General features: G+C 37.6%; 1 protein-coding gene across 1 annotated transcript; it reads left to right on the top strand.

Annotated features, from left to right (window-relative positions):
- Positions 1 to 8379: 8379 nt before the first annotated feature.
- On the top strand, positions 8380 to 21341 carry utp18 (UTP18 small subunit processome component). Its single transcript, XM_073844621.1, has 13 exons — positions 8380 to 8706; positions 10969 to 11105; positions 11257 to 11352; positions 11437 to 11504; positions 11672 to 11772; positions 11929 to 12054; positions 14116 to 14290; positions 14428 to 14528; positions 14729 to 14819; positions 17198 to 17321; positions 17597 to 17771; positions 19524 to 19666; positions 21112 to 21341. Exons 1-13 carry the CDS (start codon positions 8500 to 8502, stop codon positions 21134 to 21136), a joined length of 1569 nt encoding a protein of 522 aa, XP_073700722.1. The 5' UTR covers positions 8380 to 8499; the 3' UTR covers positions 21137 to 21341.
- The last annotated feature ends 1221 nt before the right edge of the window (positions 21342 to 22562 follow it).

Below are 22562 nucleotides of genomic sequence, written 5' to 3'. Positions count from 1 at the left end.
TGGGGAAAGGTCGGCCCATCACCATGTCAAAGGGTGATAAGTTGTCTAAATTTGGCTGAGGCATCATTCTTAGGTCTGCTAAGACAATTGGAAGTACCCTTGTCCAATCGGATGTATTCATACTAATCATTGCTTTTCTTATCTTTTGTAAAGATACTTTTGATGTGAAAGGTGTGCCCTTATCGGAATCTATTGATACCGGGATACCATATCTGGGTATGATTTCTTTGGTTAAAAACTGCACGACCATATTGGCGTTTTCTTTGGCACATGGAAAGGCCTCTACCCACTTAGAAAATTTGTCCAGAAGCACCAAGAGGTATTTAAAAGGTCCCCTCTTGGGCATGTGTGTAAAATCAACCTGCCATTCAGTAAATGGTTGGTTAGGCCTCGGCAGGTATTGATGTTTTGCTGGAGGTTAGCTTATATTATTTTTAGCGCAAATTAAACATCTGTCAAGAATGTCATTAACCGTTTGCGGTAATTGGTCGACGCAAAATAGACCTCGCATTGTATCTAGTACCCCTCTTCGGCCGCGATGAGTGATACCATGAAATTCGCGGACGAGAAACGGTAAAACAGACGTAGGTAAACACAGTCGACCCTCTTTGTCACGCCAGAGGTCATCAGGTCCCTGAGATGCAGAAAAAACTGACCAGAATTGACGGTCAGATTCACTTGCTGCTTTCTGGACAGCGACAAGGTCAACATCTGGAATTAGTGATTACGTCATTTTTGAGGTTGACACTAGAGCTACATTAACATGGGCTTGGAGGCCCCTCTTGAGCAGCCGTTTTTGCATTTAGGTCAGCCAATGAGTTACCCTTAGCCTCATCTGTGTATAAATTCGAGTGACCCTTTGTTTTTACTATAGCTAACGAGCAAGGTAGACAAGAGGCCTCAGTGTGTTTCAACAAGATGCTGTTGTTTACTGAAGAAAATAGTTTGCAGTTTCATCAGAAGTCAGCTTCAACACTCTCGATGGAGTGCAGACAGCGACTGAGTGCAGATAGAGACTGACACACACACACACACACATAGAGGCTTTATCTATCTTCAAGGTTGTCTTAGCCAGGCAAGACTCTTTATCAGTGTGTTGGACACACACACATTTAGGTCGATCATTTTCTGGTTTTAGGCAGGGAACAGACGCGTCTCATCAGACTTATTACACATTTTTGACATTATTATGAACTTATAATCTGCGCCAGTGAAATGGCTGTGCCACGACAATTTTATCAATATTTCCACGAAGTGTAATGGTTTGTCCACTTCTGATAACATGCTCAAAATGTCTTTCAAAGTCGAGACGGACGGCGGAGTTATCTCTATGTGGCCCTGTCATTTTGTTATCCATAAATGAGCTTCATTTATTTTCTCGACGGGCGCTAGTGGGGGCGCGCTGCGCGCAGGTATGTTAGGCGCGTGCACATTAGGCGCGGGCGCCGGATAGTGTGGCGGCGTGCACGGCGGGAGTGAAGAAGTAGACGGTACTTCTGGATAGAGTTTAGCTGCTTTCTCTAATTTGGTTTTCTGTAACTTCGACTCAGCCTCAGCTAATAATTGTTTCTCTTTTTTTTCCTGTCGGCTTTTTCGGTACCACATTCCTGACAGATTTTGGCAGTGAAATACCCTGTTTATCATTCCATACAGTTTGCATTTTTAACCAAACATCATACCCGTCTTTCATATATTTTTGGTCCCATTCAGGGTCACCTTCGCCTTTATATGTCAATCGAAAAGCTTGTGCCATATGATTTGGGTCAAAAGAACCCATTCGCAGATATGTAGGATACATCCCATTGGCTTCGGTCCAACCCGCTAAATTATTCACCCATAAATTTGTGTAAAAACCCCAACTACATCTATTCATCCAATCATTTGGTGTTTCGCCAGGATTTGGTTTAGGATAGGTGGCTCCCATGATAGATATACAGATAATATATACAGATAATATATACAGATATTCACCTCACCACGGGACAGACCCAAACTCGTGACCCACACTTTTGCTTTTAATTTATTTGAGCGCGCTCTCTCAGTTTTGCTGAGAATATTGCGGCGGCCTTCAGATAGACAAACAATACTTCATCGTATCTGGTCCTCACAATGTATTTGCGGCAGCCTTCAGATAGACAAACTATACTTCATCGTATCTGGTCTGCGCAATATCTAGATAGACAAACTACTTCATCGTATCTACTTAGACAGACAAACTACTTCATCGTGTCTATTCATTTGTGCGCAATATCTAGATAGACAAACTACTTCATCGTATCTATTTAGACAGACAAACTACTTCATCGTGTCCATTCATAACGAACAATAATGTAACTAATCAGGTAGACAAACTATACTTCATCTTACCTGATCAGAGACATCACGAAGGGGTCACCAAATTGTTAGAACCTCGTTTCTGGGTCACTGCAGTTTCTCAGGTCTGTCGAGTGGATCAGCAACAAGCGCTTGGGATAGACAACAACACACCAAAGTCTAATACAAGTTGGTTTATTGTTATCTACCAAAGAAGATGGGGCAGTCCCATCTTTTATACAGCACCCTTACAAGCCTTCATGTAGGCGGGGGTTCACATATCATTTAAGCAAATACTTCTACATATGGGAAGGAAAATTACAGATGATCCAGGGTAACTATAAGGAAGAGAGGAAGATAGTGCAGCCGCACTCAACTGGTTTCCTGCCGACAGATAACCCTGAAACAGACAGACAAAACATTCCCATACAGAACCTAATATCACACTCTTAAATGAAGCAAACTATGAAAGACAAGAAAACTACAAAATATTAACTCAAGGAAACTTCACTGCAAAACACATTAATTCTTATATATACCATAACATAACATAACATAACATAACATAACATAACATAACATAACATAACATAACATAACATAACATAACGTGAACTAATATTTAATAAAAAATGAACTATATTTGCCAAATTTTGTTGTAATGACAATCAAGATATAGGTGTAAGCAGAGGATTTCTTTAATACGAAGACAGGGAAAATAGTGAATTTTGCAAAAATAGTTTAATTGAATATGGACAGACTGCATCTGAATGAACAACAGTTCTTATATTTTGATATAAACAACCAAGAAGCAGAAGCAGGAGACAAGGAGACAGTCAAATGAGTGACTGATGTGACGTGGTGACAGGGTGCAATTTCACAAATGAGAGCAAAGTTTATTGAATTATTATCAAACTGAGTTCCTGGAGGCACAGCCCTGTAGAGTGTATCTTCAACCGCAGTTAAACACACCTGAACCAGCTGATCAAGTCCTTCAGGCTTATTTGACAACAACATGATATCTGTGGTGAACTGGGGCTCGTTCTTCGTACGTCGCTAACTCAGTGAGCTGGATTGGATTGTTGTGGATTTGTCCTGATCTTGGATTGTTTCGTTCTGCGATGCGCATCTCGGACTTGGTGTCATAGCAACAGGTCCGTAAACTTAAACCAGCTCTGGAGCAGGTTTATTTCATGTAAACAGGATTTAGGCTGCGCTCCTGGCGGGTTATGATTGGTTGAAATGGCGAAGTCACATCTGATTGGTTAAAGATCACGACTGACGCGGACTGACTCACGTGGGAAAAGTATCTTGCAAGAAAGTGTAGAAAATAATTACGACGATTCACACACAAATGATGACCACAGCTACAGACACACATTATCTATCTATCTATCTATCTATCTATCTATCTATCTATCTATCTATCTATCTATCTATACACTACCGTTCAAAATTTTGGGGTCAGTACATTTTTATTGTTTTTTTTTTTAAGAAATTAATACTTTTATTCACCAAGGATGTATTAAGTTAATAATTAAAAATGTATTAAAAGTTAATAATAAATAATTTACATTGTTATAAAAAATACATATTTGGAATAAACACTGTACTTTTTAAACTTGTTATTCATGAAAGAATCCTGGGGAAAAAAATCACAGGTTCCAAAAAATATTTGTCAGCACAACTGTTGATATCATCCAACATTGATCATTCTAATAATAAATCAGCATATTAGAATGATTTCTGAAGGATCATGTGACACTGAAGACTAGAGTAACAGCTGATAAAAATCCAGTGTTTCATCACAGGAATAAATTCTATTTTAAAGTATGTTCAAATAAAAAAAACATTATTTTATATTGTAAAAACATTTTGCAATATTACTGTTTTTTTCTGTATTTTTAATCAAATAAATGCAGCCTTGATGAGTATAAGAGACTTCTTTAAAGACTATTACCAGTCTTACTGACCCCAAACTTTTGAACGGTAGTGTATAAAAAAATAAAAATATAAATAAAATAACATATCAAGGAAAAAACATGTAACATGGGCAGCACTGACGCATTTAATGTGTTCACAACTTTTTGCCAGCCCTCTCTCCTTGCTTTTCCAGCCTTTGCATTGTTCCCTTGCATTTTAATCAAACTCTGAAACTCCTGAAATCCCTCAATCAAGAGTTCTTGCTCTGCTGCAGAAAAATACTGAGCGCGCTCCTTCGTCATGTTCGCCGACCAATCAAAGAGTTGCCGATCAATGTTTCTACTATCGATACGTAGCCCCTTTTCAACCACCCAGTGATCTCAAATGACTTCATCCAGCTACACTAATCATCAACAACAGGTGCGTTCGGAGAACCGGAATAGCAAGCTCATAGTTAGCGCGATGATTTGATCTTGGATGTAGTAAGCGAGGTACGAAGAACAGACCCCTGAACTCTGCAGAGTTTAACACCCCTGCTTCAAAACAATCAAAACCAATGACTACGGGAGCCTACAGGACAAACGGTTTGGAGCATGGATGATGTTTGAAGACAATCAAGGTACATTTCTATTGTTTCATGTTTAGCCAAGTTGTAATTCTGTCAAATTGTACAAAACATGAAAATATTATGCATTCAATGCATAAAACACTTGTTATGAAACAAGAGAGAGACAATTTATTTGAAAATGTTTTTGATGTTGTTATAAATCAAATGAAATCACTGATATCTAGATATATTTTCCTGCCACCAGAGTAAGAGTTTATTACGCTGTCTTGGTTATTATGAAAACAATAAACACTCAACATCCCAGCAACCTTAGTCTATTGTTCCTCACTAAAGCTCACTCATGCATCTGTAAGTGGTGCTTCGTCAGCTCATTTCAGGACAAGACTCTAGAATATGCATGTGTGTGATGGCCACATTAGTGGAGGATTCATTTCCCTGCTGTTATGATCTAGCACAGGGCTGTCCAACTCAGCTCCCGCAGGACCTTAGCTCTGCACCGTTTAGATTCAACCCTAATTAAACACACCTGATTCAGCTAATCACGTCCTTCAGGCTTATTTGAAAACAGCATGACATGTGTGTTGGAGCAGGGTTGGAACTAAACTCTGCAGGGGTGCGGCCTCCTGGAACACTTCTAGCTGCTCCTTTCCAGCCTATGTGTTCATCACAGAGCTGACAACGAGAGAAGCAGAGCACAGGACATTTCTCATCTCCAGCCCAGCACTACTAACACACTTTCACCAGAGAGAAACCGACACTGGACTGAAACTGAGGAAAACAGACAGAAAACACAAATGCTTCAGGAGAGAGCCAGCCCAAAGTAATAAGATGAAGATTGTGGTCTTGGACTCTGGGGCCCGTTTCAATAAGAAGGTTCAACTAACTCTGACTTCAAATGTGTTCTCTCTGTTGATTTACCCTGGGATGGGAAACTCTGAGTTCTCAGTTTGAGAACAGCTGCTTTGAGTTAGTTTGAGTTAGCATTCTGACACACTGAGACTATAAACAGCCATGATCAATGGAGCATCGATTCACCATGATGACCGCACCCGGGAAAAGAGGTCAGCATTCTTTTCCCAGCGAACCTTTTCTACTAAGAGCGTGTAGCGACTAGGAACATTTGTAGGAAAAAGCAACACAGCAGCAGCAAGGGACAGACAGATGGTGTGGGATAACAATTGCTCCTGGAGTCAGTTCATAAGTTCAATTCCTAATCACTGTTATAATATGACAATCCCACGAACATGGCAGCAGCTAAAAATTAAATCTAAAAACTTAATCCAATCAGGTAAGGTTTAACATGGTTTCAGGCTACTGGACTTTACAAACGTGACGTGAAATAAATTTCATTCAATGCCTATTTCAGTGTGCAGCAGCTTTTTCCACATAAATATAATGTTTTACACAATGAAATGTTCTCTCATCTAACCTATTACATTTCTTAAATGAACATGTGATGTCTGCTCAGCCAACAGAAAGAGATCAGAGGCACCTGACAGAAGCAGAGGAGACGGAGATGAGGCTGAACCCTGAAGAAGAGTTCATCAGAGCCAGCCACAGCCCACGAGACCAGTGCCTTCAGAACATGAACGAGGCCTACCCTACTTTCCTTTCTTTTTTTACCTAGGCTATTTTTTTATATTAGCATGTATTTTTACTTTGGGTTGGTCCTATAAGATTCTGGTGGTAATGTCTGTCTTGTGGAGCCTCCTGTCACAACAGAACCCCAGGCAGTGGTGAACAGCCTACTCAATACACCAGAAATGATGACCAGTATATTGTGGGGTGTACTGAATCAAATGCACATCTTCACAGGATAATGAGGATGATGAAACTAGAAAAGAAACAGTAAAGAATCTTGTGAAATGTGCACAATGAGGTATTTAAACACTGAGGAGATTCCTGACCAAGTTATGGTTAGCATAGTAAGCAATCTCTCTTTCAGAAATGGGCTTGACTCAAGCTGTCTTCCTGGGTTTGATGTGCCTCCTGTGTCTGTTTCATGAAGCTAACTCAACTAATTTAGAGTTTCAGAGTAGGTTTAGGCTGATGATACACTGGGCAACTTTTTGAGCAATGTTGCTGGGCAACTTTGGCAAATGTTGCGGTCAATGGGCAACCAGGTGAGATACAGGGCCCACGATTGATCTAAATTATCCAGATAGAAATCTGTTACCCATTTTCAATGGGAAAGTGCCCTAACAATATTGCAAAAAAAAAGGTGCCCGATAAAATTGCTCAAAAAGTTGCCCCGTGTATCATCAGCCATAGAGTTGACAAAACCAAGCTTTTTATAACCTGGCATAAAACTTGTTTTATGAAACAGCCCCAGATCATGGCCAGTTTAACATTATGTGATTCACTAAAAAGAAAGAAAAAAAAAACATGAAAAAACAATGCATTCATTTTGAGCTGGTTTGACATCCGCCAGTAAAGATGTACTATTAGGTTATCGTTGTAACCTAAAATTGCTGTACAGCTGCTTTGCAACGATTTGTATCGTGAAAAGCACTATACAAATAAACTTGAATTGAATTGAATACTGTTAGGATTATGCTAAATAATTCAAGGTAATAAAAGAGGTATACAAAGCTCTATTAAAGGGGCTATGTAACTTTTTCCCCAAAATAAACGTAACAATAGACTTTTTATTTGACCATTTATGACTCAAACGTCTCCTGATGAGCATACTGACACCTTGTCAGTTCACAGTGGGCGCACCTATAAGCCTGTATCCTATTTTTCCTATTTTCTGTCGGGTCGGATTTTTCGCGCGCTGTCTGCGGATGTGACGTCAAACGCGTTCATGTTAAACGTTTCAGATCACTCTGCCACCACCGCTAGTCATATATATTGCAAACAAACTTAGTTTCTCAAACAATATATGTATTTGATTGTTCTTACCTCTGTAAACATAATGTTGACTTCTTTGCAGCGGATGACTAGTGAAGTGTGCACGTACGAGCGCGCGCTGCCAGAGCGAGCAGAAAGGAAGAGCAGTTCCGTTTTTTGGCCACAGGTGTCAGTCGTGAGTTTCAATTTCAGAAAATAACAAATAGCCCCTTTAACTTATTAATAGGGCCCCTGTACTGCAAAAAATGCTTTTCTTACTTGGATGTTTTGTCTTGTTTCCAGCCAAAATATTTAAATATTCTTAAATCAAGAAGGTTTTTCTAGACAAGTAAAAATTATTTTCCTGTTTTCAGAAAAAAACAAATCAAAATGAAGTGAGTTTTTGCTTAACAAGCTAAATTAATAGGGTAAGGCTAAGCCAATGGGGTAAGCAAAAAAAAAAAAAAAACCTATGCAAACTCAGGAAACAGAAAACAAGATTATTTTTCTTACCCCGTTAGCAGATTAAAACTCACTCAATTTTAACTTTTTTTTTCCTTTTTACTCGTCTAGAAAATCCTTCTTGATTTAAGAATTTTTAGATATTTTGGCTGGAAACAAGACAAAAAATCTAAGTAAGAAAAGCAGGTTTTGCAGTGCGTCATTGCTTCTCGCTCCACGTCAGTAGGTGGCGCAAACGCAGCGTGAGCGCGCACGTCATAGAAGAAGAAGAAGAAGAAGAAGAAGACAGATCTGTGCTCGCATGTGGGGAGTTTAGGCTCGTGTTTGGGACTAACTCATGGTGTGGTTTAGAGCAAAATCTAACGGGTAAACCAGTGGTATTAGTTGTACGTATTGTCATAATGGATTCCTCCGGTACGAAACCAAGAATGGCTAAGAAAAGGCCGCTGAGTGAGGATCTGGGCCTGTCGAGCTCATTGGAGGAGCGCTTTATGAAGACGACTAACGCGGTGCAGTGCGTGACTCTGGGCGCGGAGGACGAGTCTGTCCGGCTGCTGGAGGATCTGGTGTTCGGCGCTGAGGAGCAGCTCAGAGAGAGACTGGAGCAGGTACACATGTCCTCAGACAGCGACCCAGCTCTGATAGCTCTTATCCTTATGAATAACCACAAGATATATAACGTTAGTTACTACATCAAAGCATGCTTTCAAACATTCACACGCTTGGGGACCAGTTGTCACTTACATGTTAACTACGACTTTTGCCTCAATAAACTCCTAATTTGCTGATTATTAATAGCTAGTAAGGTAGTTGTTAAGTTTAGTTATGGTAAGGATTGGATAAAGAGTTCTAAAATGTCGCCATGCAGAATAAGACAGTAATTTATGCTTTATAAATACTAATAAACAGCCAAATGCTAGTAATATGCATGCTGATAAGCAACTAGTTACTGGGCACTATGCTTGCATTTATTTTTAGGAGCACCTTCTAATCAATGGCAGAAATTTGACTCCTTAAAGTGATTTGCAGGGACATAAGTGCTTTTTTTTCCTCATCTAACCTCATTAAATGTATGTCATCATATGTCAGATTCATACATTTATAAACTTTTCAAAAATATTTAAAACAATATATTCAGTCAGAATAATAAGACACAATCAGAAAGAATAAGCTTTCGATCAAATGAGATCTTTGGCCTACATGCGGTCATTAGTTTGGGGTCTGATCAGGTCAGTCGCACTGCATCAACATTATATTTTCTGTGGCAGATGTGACTGAAATGTCTCACTGTAATAGTGACAATTGCTCCCTTTAAACTAAAGTGTTCCAGAAACTCGACGATAACACCTAAACTATGACTTCAAGACCAGTGACAGCACCTGAACAGGGCAAAAATTAGCCTTCCCATTACAAGCTGATATTTGACTCCTTAAAGTGATTTACAGGGGAATTTTGTTATTGTTGTTTTTTCTTTATTAAAACTATGTCATCTTTTATGTCAGTTTTTAATATATATATAAATATGTGACCCTGGACCACAAAACCAGTCATAAGGTTACATTTTACAAAACTGAGATATATTCATCATATGAAAGCTCAATAAATAAGCTTTCTATTGATGTATGGTTTGTTATGATAGGACAATATTTGGCTGAGACACATCTATTTGAAAATCTGGAATGTGAGGGTGCAAAAAAATCAAAATACTGAGAAAACCACCATAAAGTTGTCCAAATTAAGTTCTTAACAATGCATATTACTAATCAAAAATTACATTTTGATATATTTACAGTAGGAATTTTACAAAAAATCTTCATGGAACATGATCTTTACTTAATTTCCTAATGATTTTTGACACAAAAGAAAAATCAAAAATTTTGACCCATGCAATGTATTTTTGGCTATTGCTACAAATATACCCCAGCGACTTAAGACTGGTTTTGTGCTCCAGGGTCACATATATATATATATATATGTATATGTGTGTTACCAATCAAATGAAATCAGTATTAACAAAATTAATTTGTACTACAGAGGTGGCACAGAAGAACACAACAATGGTTCGTAGGTGTATTTTCTAGTTTAATGAGGCTCAGGTGGCGTGCGTGCAATAAAAATTCATGTTGAGATTAATGTTTTAAATATACAATTTTGAATCCAGAAATATTAAATGATTTAAATAACCGGAACTTTAAAAATGAAACTAAATCTGCCAGCAGGTGGCAGCAGTCACTGATTTAATTACTGAATCATTCATTCATTTGATTTGTTCGAACGGCTGATTCATTCAGGAACAAAGCAAGTGACTGTCTTTATGAATGGGAAATTAAATCATTGACTCACTAGATTCAATTAAAAACAAACATTCATTTATATACGAAACGCCGCTGTGTTTGAATGGAGACGTACAGCGGCTCAGCTGTGACTTGTTTCAGGCTAGTTTTGACAATGAAATAGAGCAAAATCAGGCAACGGTGTTATAGTCAGACGCTGTAAGTCACCTAATATTAACTTCTTGTTTATTTAACTTTTATTGTATTAAATCAATGACTACGTTTACAAACTCCTTTAAATATCACTAAAAGCTGTCACTCATCTTAGTTCAAGGCGGTCTCACAAAGTTCCATTATAATCAAGAAAGCTCTTTACACTGCACAGTCAGTCTCTTATTTACACTTTGTTTATGAAACTATTGGTGAGGTATGTCTGTGATACATTACTCAATGTTGCAAAAACACGTAAGCTCAAACACAGGGATGCTGATGGGGTCAGTCGCACTGCTGCTCCTGGATATTTGTTCATAGCATAGTGGTTCTCAGCTGCAAATGCACTGTAGAGTCCTGCTGAAGTAAAGGCTGTGTTTGGAGCAGGACAGCGGCCGGTTACTGGAGGATGATGATGATGACGACAGCAGCGTTTGCTCGGAGGACGGCGTCTCAGAGAGTCAGGCGCGGCCCGTGGCCAGGAGCGCCGTCTGGGAGGATGAGGACGATGAGCAGTGTGAAGAGTGAGGCATATTCACTCTCTTAATGCGGGATTCATTGAGTAGTTGACATGTGCACCACACGCTAACAACACTTCAGACCTCCTGCCTATATGCTTCCATTGTGTCTATGCGTTCCATTTCACAACTTATTTTATTTATTTGTCGTTTTCAGGATTGACATGACGCATCGGTTCCGCAGAGACTTGAAAAAAAGTGACGCAGAAAATAAAATGACAAAACGGGGGCTACAGCGACGCTTAAAGGAGCAGTAAGTCACAGCGAAATAAATCAGTTTGTCTAAAACCAAAACAGAAACAACTTGGAAGTAAAATGCGTCCGATTTGTTTGACAGGTTTGAGAAAGCCATGGGCGGCACACCCAGCTGGGCAGAAGTGACCACCAGGAAGAGACAGAAGAACGGTGTGTTCTTGATCAGCAGTGGCACGAGTGTCTCTGTCCATTTAAGCTGCAGTAACAATGTTTTACGCGGTCTGTTAATTAAGTTGAATGTTGTCTTGCCTTACGGAGACCTCTGAGATGTTGCTTCCCTGTTGTGATCATCCTAAATGTTTATGTGTTTCCTAAAGGAGAACATGAGAGTGAGGATGAGGACGAAAGTCAAGATTTGCTGCGAAGGACCGGTAACTTCGTCGGCTCATCTGAGAGCCTGCCCAAGGGAACTATTAAGGTAGGTGATGAAAAACAGGCTTTCGTTGTTGCGTGTAAGTGACAGCAAGAGTTTAATGGCTATTACTATTGCTCTGTTGTTTTGCAGTGTAAGGGTAACAGGTGAAACAATAATGTGTGGTAAGTATGTAAACGGCTGTTTGTGTTTGGTCGTCAGATAAAGAAGTGCTTGAATGCCAATAATGAGAGTCCGGGCGGCGATCAGCTGACCTCAGTGCAGTTCCACCCGTCTGCTCAGATCGTGATGACCGCAGGTCTGGATCACTCCCTATCACTCTTTCAGGTGAAGTTTCATGTTCATATCCTCACAGTGGAGATGGTCAGTTAGTGGCTGTGTCTCCAATCCTTCACTAGTCCCTATATAGTGCATTATATGTGACCCTGGACCACAAAACCAGTCATAAGGTTAAATTTGACAAAACTGAGATTTATACATCATATGAAAGCTCAATAAATAAGCTTTCTATTGATGTATGGTTTGTTAGGATAGGACAATATTTGGCTGAGATACATCTATTTGAAATCAGAAATCTGAGGATGTAAAAAAATCTAAAAGACTGAGAAAATCACCTTTAAAGTTGTCCAAATTAGGTTCTTAACAATGCATATTACTAATCAAAAATTACATTTTGATATGTTTACAGTAGGAATTTTACAAAAAATCTTCATGGAACATGATCTTTACTTATTTTCCTAATGATTTTTGGCATAAAAGAAAAATCAATAATTTTGACCCATGCAATGTATTTTTGGCTATTGCTACAAATATACCCCAGCGACTTAAGACTGGTTTTGTGCTCCAGGGTCACATATGAGAGACTCGTACTCCTCACATCAGTCTGTTCTGTGTGTACTTTACTTATGTGCACAATATCATTTACCACGATTGATATCAGAGTTATAATTTCATCAGTGGAGTCTTGAACAGATAGTTGACTTAATTTTTTTTATTTGGCTTCATGTCCTCCATAAGATTTTGGTTCTTTGTTGAGAAACAAATTAAGGTATTTTTAAATGAAACCTATAGAGCTGCCACTAATTACTGTTTTTATATTGATTCATGTATCGAATAATTAATCGATTAATCTAAACGACTAATTTTCCACAAAAAAAATGACCGTTTTAACTAAGAACATTTTATTTTTAATAAAATAAATTAATTAGAGATGTTTTTGATTTATTACATCTTAATGGAACCAATAAAACGGTATCCAGAGAAGTAATGGAAAATAATTTGTTAAAAAATAAAACTGGTTTACACAGGCTTTTTGATGAAAGAAATTTAATTGAATCATTTAAACGAAATAGAAAAGTATAGAAAAATTAAAATGGGAAAAACTGAATTTGCAAGCAAAGCAGATTTCATAGGGCCTTCTAATTATAATTAGGCTTTTTGTAGTAATAAAATAATAGCAATGAGACTATATTAACGAGTTCAAATAAAGAATCAAAAGCAGGAAATCATATGGTTTTATTGCACTAAACATCAAATACATAAACAATAGAGCTAATTACGCGTTACAACAAGGCCTGCTGATTGTTTTTACACGTCACTGCTCGATATTGACTAACAACATTTACGTCAAATGTCCACTTAATCGTTAATATTTGGCCATATAAATGCTATAGCCACAGTAATTGAAAGAATATGTGGACATCAAAAGCATGTGAACTCAGAGTGAAGGGTTTTAACTGTTATCTTGAAATCGTGATGAACACTTAGCATAATGAGAAAGATGTTGATGTATTCTCCTGAGTTTGCATAGGTTTACAAGTGATTTACCTTACAAATCTGATGAAATTGCACATGTTGCCTTCCTAGATAAACATTATAATAAACCCAAACTCACAGCAACATGCAGAGATACAGTTTGAGACGCTCCACCTGTAAATGATGACCGGAGCTGCTGTGAGACGCACCGATGTGACCTGCACGCATGTACTTAACGCACATATGATTTTAAGTGGGTTGAATATATAATGCAGCCCTGGAAAACAGTCTAATAACGTTTCGTGAATTTTGCCGGTTAGTCGATGCGGGCAAAATGTAATCGAGGATTTTTAAAAATCGAATAGTCAGGTGTGGTACTTTTACTTTCATTTTGCACATCAGGAGAGAACCATATGTAACCAGAGCTCCTCCTTGTGGCCACTATGTGAAATGCAAAGAGAAAATGAGATGCTGCTTAAGCATTTAAAAAAAGTTTAGTAGTAAAAGTAGTTTAGCTTGTCACGTTTTTTACCCCTGACGAGTTTGCACACCTGACACTTGACGTAAGGTCAAAATCCACTGTAAATGACCTTCACTGCACCAAATAACCTTGACCTTGATTCTTCTGAACAGGTTGATGGCAAGAGCAACCCAAAGATCCAGACCATCCATCTGGAGAATTTCCCAGTGAATAAGGCTTCGTTTAGCGCCGACGGGGAACAGATAGTGGCCACTGGATTGAGGAACAAGCTCTTCTACATCTACGATATGATGGAAGGCAAAGTTGTCCCTGTCTGTAGTGTCCGAGGTGAGATCTGGAGCCGTCTGTAGATCTGCAGTCGCAGGAGAGTTTCATCTCTGCTCTTGCGTCTATCTGCAATGGCCTTTATCGTTTTTAGCGCAAGTGATGAAGCACTCAGTAGAATGTGATGTGTTTTGTGTTAGGGCTGAATGAGCAGAAGGTGTCAGACTTTCAGGTTTCTCCAGACGGAAAGTATCTTCTCCTCTCTGGTTACTCAGGATACCTCCATCTCATGACCACAAAGGTGCAGTACAGCATCACGTTACATCTGCTCGTCATATCTGCAGTCTGCATTACATTTAGATTCTGATTTCAATACAATATCTTAAAATATAGATGGATAATGCTACACGGAAAAACTGTATAATGCCCTACAATGATGTAGTTCAGAAAGGAAACTTTGCAGGTTAATGCTGTCTGAAATGTGGCTTGTGTGTTTTCCAGACTAGAGAAGTGATCCGGAGCATGAAGATGAATGGGAATGTGTGCTCCACAGCTTTCACCACAGACAGCAGCAAGATCTTCGCCAACTCGGGTAAGTCACAACCGACACTGTTTCTCATGCTCAAATGTCACATTAAAACAGTTTGTCCAGAGCGTATAGTTGTCGTTTCAAACCTGTATGACATTGATAATAATATTACTGCATTATTGCAGTGTTAGGCTGGTTCAGCTAGTCATTATTATGAAATAAACCCTTACCCAGTCACAGTCTGGTCAGTCTGAAGGGCTGGACTTTATAACAGGGCTGCCGTCTGACTGACACGTAAAGCAGCCAGTCACAGTTTTGTTCAGCGTCACATTAAAGGAGCACCGTTTAAGTCCATTATGTGGAGAGATTTCCAGAAATGTTTATCTCAAAAAACATAATTTCTTGACGACTGAAGAAAAAAAGACAAACATCTTGGATCACAAGGGGGTATCCAAGTAATGTATCTGTAAATTGTTGTTCTGAAAGTGAACTACTCCTTTAAGGGGCATGCAGATGTGAAGTCGATGTCCCTACAATAAAACTCTATCATGCATCTAATGAATGATTAATTCACGAATGTTGTGCAAGTTTACTGTAACTTTGACCCTGGGAAGCGTTTATCGCAGTGTTATTCGGAGTGTGTGTATAATCACAGATGGCCTGTTAAAGCAGTGGCTGCTGTTCTAGTCATCGTAATTGGTCAGTTATTACATTGGGAACTGATGCATTTTAAAGGTTCAGTTGAGATCTTGTCAAAGGAGCGTCAGTCAGTGGGAGTGTTGCACGATATGCCGCTAATAAATGGGTACAGCGAGACCCTGCTTTAAAAAAACTTTAAGAAAGCATTTTGATAAGAGCTGTATTAACAGTGTTTATTTAGGGTCTTATGATTGAAGCGCAGTTGAAAATGTGGATGGAATCACAGGATCCAGTTGTAGCCAAATTAAAAATGAATCCTGCACATTCTGTGCACCGCTGTATGAATGAATGGACACTCAGTTTACCACACACACACACACACTGAAGCACACGCAACACTCGCCATGGTTTCAGCCTCAATATATGAGAACACGAACACACAAACATCATCTCTCACAGTCAGATCATCAGCATTTCACCCTTACTTTAGAGAAAAAACATTCTCATATCACATACAAACAGAAACATAAAGGCAGCGACCTGTCAAAATAAAAGTCTGGTTTAACTTGACAGAAATATTACTTAATGTAATGATACTACTACTAATAAAAATATTATTAAAACAATATTTACCAGTAAAATTATTTACCAGAATTTGTATACCAGAAAATTGTAAATACACAAGACAGTATTTCTGAAAAAAAGAAATTAATTCTTTATAATATCTAATTCATCTTTATGAATTAATTAGACATGCGTTGATTCTTAAAGTTTAACGAAACCATTATGAATAGAAAACTGATTTACAGAATTTGATCAAAATAAAACAGAACTTGAGAAAAACAAAACCCATTTTCTAGCATCTTAATGTAATTTTTATTAAACTTTTAAGAAATTGCTGTTAGATCGTGTATGTTTCATGATGTCAGTTAATTGGACGTGCTTTTTTGATTAATATTTTTGAATGTAACCATTAAAATAGAGTCTAGAAAAATTCAAATGAGTTTGGAAAAAACAAAATAAAACAAGTTTCATAGGGCCCTATTTATTTCATTTGTGTCTTTCTTTTTTTGTATATGTCCTTCAGTTACTTGCGTCTATGTTCTTGTCATTAACAAAGATAAAATAACAGAAATTGACTATATCATGATATAAATGGTTACTGTGAAATGAAAAAAGATTTGGCTTTATCCTTTTAGCTCTTAACAATGACTATGGTCCTGTGTAGCGACACTGGTATGTGATTTTTTTATTATTTTATAATTTTTTAAAGAGGGATTTTAGATGGATGAAATAACGGTAGGCTCAGTTTGGATCATCTGTTGTTTAATTACTTTAGCTGTCATACTGTTTTTATTGTAGTATGGGTTCAGTAGTAGTCTCAAGATACTTTAGTCAGGTCAAAATGTTGTAATCATAGCTCAGTCAGTGTCCCTGCACTGGAGAAACTGTAAAACATGATCAGTCAGTTACTACAAAACTGAAATGCGTCAAGAGTGGCATGAAAGTATATTTGCCTTACAACTGTTTGATCTTCATCTGTTGTGGCAAAAACGCATTGTGTGACAGTTCAGTTCAGTTTTTCTAGTTGGACTTGTTTAAGCTGTGCTTTCAATGTTAGTTGATGTGTCTGTGAGGACAGGGCTGGAGCGCCCCCTACTGCTCTTAAGATGCATCAGCAGCGGCGTCTTGAGATTCTGCTTCCTGTCCAATGTGCTTAGAAAATGTGAAATGTCCTGCTGTCGGCGCTGTGTGTGTAATGAACATTGATTTCCATCTGTGTGTGTGTGTGTGTGTCACAGAGGACGGTGAGGTGTTTATCTGGGACGTGCAGAGCAGTAAATGTCTGAAGAAGTTTGCGGATGACGGCTGTGTTCACGGAACGTCTCTCGCTCTGTCCAGAGATGGCCAGTATGTGGCCTGTGGGTGAGTCACATTGGTTTGTCACGTACTGAAAGCAAAACCTGTGCTGATAGCAGTGTCCCGTCATCAAACATCAGTCAGTGCCAGGATTCAGCATTTACTGACAGCTCAGCCTGTATTCAGTGGAAACTGTGGCCTACTCAGATACTAGCAGTTACGGAAGTAGAGGAAACCGTGTTAGTCTTCATTGGACACAGCTGTACTCCTAGTGGAGTAGTCAAGACTTACTCTGGATCTGATTGAGGAGCAGGATGATGAAATGTCTGTTTGGTTTGCAGATCTCAGAGCGGTGTGGTGAACATCTACTCACAGAACGACTGCCTGCACAAGCAGGAACCCAGACCTCTGAAGGCCATCATGAACCTGGTGACGGCGGCCACGTCTCTGTGCTTCAACAGCACCTCCGAGATTCTGGCCATTGGCTCGAAAGCAGAGAATGAGGCCAACCGACTGGTGAGACACAGCTCTTGGAATTCTAATAGTGATTTAATAGTAAAATAAATATCCTCAGCAATGTGTGTACACACCAGGGTTTCCGCGGGGTCTTAAAAAGTCTAAAATTTAAAAATCAAAATTTTAGGCCTTAAAAAGTCTTAAATTCGCTGTTCTAGGTCTTAAATAATTTTACACAGGTCTTATTTTTCCGATGTCCATGTAACGCTACCTCTAATGCTCATTTAAATTCTCTTTTTGTTGTTTCCGTGGTGTTGTAGTTCTTTATTTCACTATTCCAAATATAATTTGCTGTATTTAAACTACAAATGAGACCAGCATGCAATAGCCAATCAGCTTTCTGTTATTGGCGCGAGTCTCTCTCGGATTGTACCGCAGAAGTCAAATGGATTTAACTTTTTAGCTTTGGGGAAGTGCAAGTTTAGCAATACTTAGCTTGAAAAAACTGAATATAGGGCTTGGCTAAGGCCAGTTGCTAACAATTAGATTTTTTTTCTCCCTCTGTGGAAGTTACTGCGTCTTCAGAATCTCAGCAGCAGAATACAGGTCAAACTACCTTTTTCTGTATATAATGTTATCAATAATAATAAGGAATATAGGTCGAGCTAGCTGACCGCCAGCATTTGAGATACTTTTAAAATGTTTTTTTTTACTTGCCCGACCGAACAAACCGCCTGATTAAAACTGAAGTGACAAAAACAACTAGTGAAGCATCCAAAGGCAATAAAGATTCATATTTTAATACATTAAACGTAAACAGAAATTGATAATGGATAGTGTATTTCTGGTCTATTTGTGACATACTTTAAACAAATGAATGTAACAGCACTCTAAAGAAACACACTGAGGTAAAAATTTAAAATGTATAGTTTATTTATAACATGATATAGTTCAGTAATATACCAAGTGAGCTTTTTGCTAAAAATTCTCACAATTACAAATGTTACATTAGTTTTAGCTCAATAAAAAAGTAGTTAGTCAAGTAGTTACTTACATATTAGACAATATGCAACATTAGCAGAAGCATTCTCCTAGCAACGTTCTGCTATGATTCAGCGTTTTGCTGGAATCAGTTGAAATAACTCGCTCATGAAGTGACTTACCGCCACCTGCTGGTAGTTTAGTGTTTAAAAGTATGCCTCCACACCCAACATTTCTAATGTATATATTTATAAATCAATAAATGTATTTAAAACATTAATCTCACTTTTAATTTTGCAGTGTAAATTATGTAATCTGACTGCTAACAGCCATTTAGAATTTATTGATAAACTCATAAAATAAATTTCAAAGGTAATGCATACATTTCAAAAGTAAAAAAAAAAAAGGCATTTATAAAGGTAAATCAAATATGCAGATTTACGATGTAAAAGCTAATTTTTTTTTTTTTACATCAGATATTTCTAGTGGTACTTTTATGGGGATATTTTGTGTGGAATAGTATCTGCTGATATGAAAAGTTCACTGTATATCGTAGTAATAAATTTAATTTATGACAGCCATGAAATTGTGTTTACTTTTTACATTAAACACATTAAATATTACATATATGCATGTAATATAATATCTATTTCCATTACAGGTTTCGGTCTTAAATTTCATATAAGGTGGTATTAAAAAGGTCTTAAAGTCTTAAATTTCACTTGTTCATATCTGCAGAAACCCTGACACACAGACAAACATTATGCACAATAATGGGGTCGTTGGGAATTTTAGTCGCAAAATAATTTGATATTTTTCCCCCTTTCTAAGGTCCATCTTCCAAGTTTGACAGTGTTCTCCAATTTCCCACAATTCCAAAAGAAAACTATATATAAAACCCGTTGCCTGGATTTCTCCCCACGGAGTGGATTCTACTCGGTGGCCAATAATAAAGGCAAAGCTCTGCTCTTCAGGTGAGCACAAAAATAACATCACATGTTGGTGCTGTGTCTTTTGTTTTTGCTACATTTCATTTATGATTCACAGGTTCAGCATATACGACACTGTTTTTCCAGGTTTCTTTAAATGCAAATTTTGGATCCATAAATTTTAGGAAAGAAAAGGACAAACTACTTTAGATTGACTAATTCACTAAATGTAACTGGAAAGCACAAGCATGAACATACAGGCACAGAACAAACTGCGTTTGGTTTCCTCAGGTGAGCAGAGATTGGGAAGTTTAAGGCTGCGAAACAATTAGTCACGATTAATCGATTCAGAATAAAAGTTTGTTTATATACTGTGTGTGTGTGTATTGTGTATATTTTTAATGTGGGTCAAAGACGTGAAAGATGTCCACATTTACAGAAGTGAATTGCCCATAGAAACACATTAAATGTCAGTAAGGTGTCTACTTTTAAGGTTTCAAATACGTTTTTGAAGAATAAGATGTCGAAATGTTACATTGTCATTCAGTGTAATACAATATTTATGTAAAAAACATATTTTTAACAATATTAAAATATGTACAAGAATAAGGGAGCATATTACATTTTATTGCGTTTTAAATGAGTGAACGCTTCTTGCCGCCAAATGGACAAAACCTAGGATAGTGGCAAATTTGAAAAATGGAGAATTACAACTAATTAGTATTTGGGATGAAACTAATTCATCTTTCAATGTCATAAATTGATTTTTGTCGCAAATATGCCTGACAAGATTGTTATACTGAATGACATTTTAAACACTTTTTAGTCTTTGACTCGTGTATATATAAATACACACACACATGTATATGTTAAGAAAAAGTTAGATTTATAGGTAAAATGTTTATATTTTTATACAATACAAATTATATACAAGTGTTTACATACAATACATACAAATTTATATTTTGAAGTGTGTGTGTGTGTGTGTGTGTGTGTGTGTACACAGTAGTCAACATTCGAAGTGGATCAAAACCTTTCATCAAATTTGTCCTAAAACCAAAAGGAATACTTGTTCTTATCTTAGGACAACTTTGATTAACTTTTTTGATCCACTTCGAATGTTGACCTCTGTATACATACATACACATAATAAATATACACAGTCCACACAAATAGTATGTAAACAGACTTTTATTTTGAATTGATTTAATAGCAACTAATTGTCTTGCAGCCCTAAACGAGTTGATGATCTAATGAGTTCACTAATGAGTTCACTAATGAGTTCACTAATAGTTCACGTTGGTCATTGGCCGCTGCTCTGTCGATACCACACACTGTTCAGTTTCATGAGTGATGCGTTTACTCATCAGGACTTTACATGAATATGTCTAGAAGACAAGTGAATTGTTCCACCTCTATTATACGGATGTTCTTGATATGCTACTGTCATCCAGAGGTTTTCTAAGCATGTTGTTCTTGTTTGTCTCTAGGCTTCTTCATTATACTGACTTCTAGAGATGAAGAACCACACAGCGAACAGCTCATGGGCTCTCCGACTAAACTCATGTAGTACCTCGTCAGTTCCTCTGATTTCAGTTCAATAAACCTTTGCCACATAACTGTGAGAATAACTGTACATCTGTTACAATTTTGAAATCTTGATTGATAGGGGATGAAATACCTATTTCCCTCAATAAAATGCAAATCAATTTATAACTTTTTTTAAATGTGTTTTTTTTTGTATTTTCTTGGTTGTTATTCTGTCTCTCATTGTTCAAATAAACCTACCATTAAGATTATAGACTGATCATTTCTTTGTCAGTGGGCAAATGTACAAAATCGGCAGGGGATCAAATAATAGTTTCCGTCGCTGTATATTTGTGTATTTGAAATGTCCTCTGCAGTGTGACAGTGCAATTGGTAACACTTTGAGTTCATTTTAGACATTATACTAACTATTAGAAGATAAGCAGACAGTCGTCTAATATTCTTTTTTTTGATGGAGCCCCAGCAGACATTCTACTGACTAGCCACCTTATACTTGAACATGGAAGGAAGCCTATGGGTCATTAGACGAATAACAACATGCAGTAAATGGTCACACTGTTTGCACTACAAACCAGTGTGCTCATAATTAAGATAATACATTACAATAATATGGCAACTTTGCAAGTGTGTTAACTAATTCTAGTAACCCTAACCCTAAAACTAATACTTTAAGGAGAGGTAGTTGAAAAGATACTTCTAGCTAGTGGAAGGGACTAAAGAAGACCATCAAAATAAAGTGTAACCTCACAATGTGCAGTAAACAGAAAACAAGCCATTTTGGCAGCTTGGTGTCCATGCATGCTGTTTTTGCAGTGAAGATGAGTTTTTCTGGAGTCAAAAGCTGAAATCTGAATTCTCTTGTCAGGATCCTTTTAATGTCATCACAAATCAACTGGAAGATCATTTGATCGTTTTCAGTGATGGCTCAGAAGGTTGATCCATGTTTGAGGTTATCCATGAAAAGTCTCTAAACTGAGATCTTTGCTATCGGTTTAGTCATGGCACCATTTACAGAAAAGTTTGTTTTATAAAATGTTGCATAGAAAATAACCATGTAACTACAAATTATCAGGCACTATCTCTTGGCAGTTAATTCTCAGTGAACCTCTCAACCCCGATTACTGTATTATGTCAATTTATTACACTAGCGATTAATATATCGAGATAAAATACAAACAGTGGTAAAATCTGGTGTTAAAGATGTATGAACTCCCAGTTTTTTTTTTTTTTTTTGATATATAACTGTGCAAATGGCACTTGTCTGCCTCATTATAATATGACAAAGATTGGCAACGAGGAAAACATTTAAGCTACATGACAAAGCATGGTGCAGACTGGAAGATTGGTTGAGTATAAAACTGAAAATGAATCGTGGTCAGTGTGGAATTGTACA

Source organism: Garra rufa, chromosome 7 (genome assembly GCF_049309525.1).
Source record: "Garra rufa chromosome 7, GarRuf1.0, whole genome shotgun sequence".
NCBI lineage: Eukaryota > Metazoa > Chordata > Actinopteri > Cypriniformes > Cyprinidae > Garra > Garra rufa.
The sequence above is the reverse complement of the archived record's forward strand: the minus strand, read 5'-3'. Positions and strand labels throughout refer to the sequence as shown.

What these genes read in the sequence shown, in the direction of transcription:
- utp18 (XM_073844621.1), top strand. Translation starts at nt 8,500, where the DNA reads ATGGATTCCTCCGGTACGAAACCAAGAATGGCTAAGAAAAGGCCGCTG. An exon ending in CAGGAAGAGACAGAAGAACG is followed by an intron (nt 11,505 to 11,671) that starts GTGTGTTCTTGA and finishes TGTTTCCTAAAG; the next exon opens with GAGAACATGAGAGTGAGGAT. An exon ending in ACTCCCTATCACTCTTTCAG is followed by an intron (nt 12,055 to 14,115) that starts GTGAAGTTTCAT and finishes TCTTCTGAACAG; the next exon opens with GTTGATGGCAAGAGCAACCC.